At 63.2% G+C, this 2,894-nt stretch overlaps 1 protein-coding gene across 1 annotated transcript in view; it reads left to right on the top strand.

The window, feature by feature from the left end:
* Positions 1-2,894, top strand: part of AMPD2 (adenosine monophosphate deaminase 2) — a 7,586-nt gene that overhangs the window by 2,837 nt on the left and 1,855 nt on the right. The window contains 9 exon segments of the mRNA XM_010830900.1: positions 29-215; positions 432-573; positions 697-786; positions 1,038-1,167; positions 1,307-1,501; positions 1,588-1,719; positions 1,886-2,049; positions 2,286-2,412; positions 2,501-2,664. Of these exon segments, the coding sequence (XP_010829202.1) occupies positions 29-215; positions 432-573; positions 697-786; positions 1,038-1,167; positions 1,307-1,501; positions 1,588-1,719; positions 1,886-2,049; positions 2,286-2,412; positions 2,501-2,664 (1,331 nt within the window).

Genomic DNA, 2,894 nt, shown 5'->3' with positions numbered 1-2,894 from the left:
GAGAGCGCGTCCACATCTCTGTCTCTAGGTGCCCTTCACAGACCTGCTGGATGCAGCCAAGAGCGTGGTGCGGGCGCTGTTCATCCGGGAGAAGTACATGGCCCTGTCGCTGCAGAGCTTCTGCCCTACCACCCGCCGGTACCTGCAGCAGCTGGCTGAGAAGCCCCTGGAGACACGCACCTACGAGCAGGGCCCCGACACCCCCGTGTCCGCTGGTGGGACCCCCCATCCCTGTCCTACTCCGTGTGCCCTGGCATCCCAGCCACCCTGAGCCATGTGCCCAGGAACCTCAGCCTGCCTCCTTCTTCCCAGCCTCTTGGCACACAGGGCGGCGAGGCAGGGGCAGGAGCTGTCCTGCTGGGGCCTCTGGGCCGGGAAGCAGGTGGCCTGGAAGAGCCCTGGCCCTGACTCCACCCTCCTCACCCCTGCAGATGCCCCGGTGCACCCACCAGTGCTGGAGCAGCACCCCTATGAGCACTGTGAGCCGAGCACCATGCCCGCGGACCTGGGCTTGGGCCTGCGCATGGTGCGGGGCGTGGTTCATGTGTACACCCGCAGGGAACCTGATGAGCAGTAAGAGGGGTGTGGGGTGTGCTGGGGGCTGTGGAGGGGCAGAGACTAAGGGGATGGCATTGGCTCAGGAGGGCCCACAGGGGCTCCTGGCTTGCTCTCACCGAAGCTCCCCTTACACACCAGCTGCTCAGAGGTGGAGCTGCCATATCCCGACCTGCAGGAATTTGTGGCAGATGTCAATGTGCTGATGGCTCTGATCATCAATGGCCCCATGTGAGTCCGCGCCTGTCCCAGACACTCGGCTCCTCTCCCAGCTCAGATTTTTCCAGTCTGGCCCCTGACACCTGTCACCCAGTCTCACCCTTTCATAGTCCCTGAGTCCTAGACGTCCTCCATCTTCGGCTGCTGTCCCCTTGGCAGCCCCATTCCTGACTCTCTGGCTCCCGCCCTCGTCTCTGCCACCCAGGCCCTCCCGGGTGCCTCCCTGCATGCCTGAGCCCCTGCCTGGTTCTTCTCCTGCCCAGAAAGTCATTCTGTTACCGCCGGCTCCAGTACCTGAGCTCCAAGTTCCAGATGCATGTGCTGCTCAACGAAATGAAGGAGCTGGCCGCGCAGAAGAAGGTGCCACACCGAGATTTCTACAACATCCGCAAGGTGGGCCCTCCCCACCCAACTGACCCAGCGCCCCTGCCCAGCCTCCCCCTCCACGGCCTGCCCGCCTCCCCAGCATCCAGTTTGGAGAGTCCTCCCGCATCCCACCGCCCAGGCCCCAGCAGTCCCCGTTCCATCGCAGGTGGACACACACATCCATGCCTCATCCTGCATGAACCAGAAGCATCTGCTGCGCTTCATCAAACGGGCAATGAAGCGGCACCTGGAGGAGATCGTGCACGTGGAGCAGGGTCGTGAGCAGACGCTACGGGAAGTCTTCGAGAGCATGAACCTCACGGCCTACGACCTGAGTGTGGACACGCTCGACGTGCATGCGGTCTGTCCACGGCACGGGGGCTGAGAGGCTGGGCTGGTGTGCAGGCTGGGGTTCAGGGGTGACCTGGGCTGGCCTTTCTCCCCCAGGACAGAAACACCTTCCATCGCTTTGACAAGTTCAATGCCAAATACAACCCCATTGGGGAGTCCGTCCTCCGAGAGATCTTCATCAAGACGGACAACAGGGTTTCTGGGAAGTACTTTGCTCACATCATCAAGGTGAGGAGGAGGGCAGCCCTCCCTGACTGAGTGAGAGCCTGGGTGGATGGGGGTTTGTGGGGTGGGTGAGAGGCGTGAAGAGGTCAGACGGAGCGTGCCTCGTGGGCACAGGGACAGGGATGAGGGAGAAGCCTGAGGGTGACAGTTGCCCACACATGCTGCTCAGGAGGTGATGTCTGACCTGGAGGAGAGCAAATACCAGAACGCGGAGCTGCGGCTCTCCATCTACGGGCGCTCAAGGGACGAGTGGGACAAGCTAGCACGCTGGGCCGTCACGCACCGTGTCCACTCCCCCAACGTGCGCTGGCTCGTGCAGGTGCCCCGCCTCTTGTGAGTGTCCCTGGGCGTGGGAGGGAACGTGGGGGGCAGAGGTCATGGGGCCAGGGCTGGCCTCCTGCCCTCTGGGATGGCTGAGCCTCCCCCATCCCAGCCGAGCCCTTGGAACAGGAGGGAGCCCTGGCTCCACTCACGGTCTCTCCAGCTCCTCTCACTCAGTATGGCTCAGAAGTGCTTCTGTGGTTCTGCCCTGACCTGCGCACATCCGTGTACCTACATCTTGTCCGCAGCGATGTGTACCGGACCAAGGGCCAGCTGGCCAACTTCCAGGAGATGCTGGAGAACATCTTCCTGCCATTGTTCGAGGCCACCATCCACCCTGCCAGCCACCCGGAGCTGCATCTCTTCCTGGAGCATGTGAGGGTGTGGCCTGGGTCTGGGTGTGGGGAAGACACTGCCTCAGGCCCGGCTGTAGCTCTGGGCCTGACCCAGCGTCCTGGGCCAGGTGGACGGCTTTGACAGTGTGGATGATGAGTCCAAGCCCGAGAACCATGTCTTCAACCTGGAGAGCCCGCTCCCTGAGGCTTGGGTGGAGGAGGACAACCCGCCCTACGCCTACTACCTGTACTACACCTTCGCCAACATGGCCATGCTGAACCACCTTCGCAGGTGCCTGCCCTGGGCTCCGCAGGTGCTCCCAGCCCCTGGGAGGGGGTGGGCAGCAGGCCCCGGTGCACCCGCCTGGCATCTCTACCCGCATGGCTAGCTCTCAGTCATCAGGCCTTGCTCCGGGCCTGCCCTGGGGCCTGCTGGGGCCACCTGACCCACCTCTTACCCCCAGTCTTGGATCTGATGGGTTGTTTCTCTGCCCCTGGGGCTCTGTAGTTCAACCCTCACAG

Source organism: Bison bison, unplaced genomic scaffold (assembly GCF_000754665.1).
Source record: "Bison bison bison isolate TAMUID 2011002044 unplaced genomic scaffold, Bison_UMD1.0 scf7180017864519, whole genome shotgun sequence".
NCBI classification, from domain to species: domain Eukaryota; kingdom Metazoa; phylum Chordata; class Mammalia; order Artiodactyla; family Bovidae; genus Bison; species Bison bison.
This window is presented reverse-complemented; position numbering and strand designations above follow the sequence as displayed.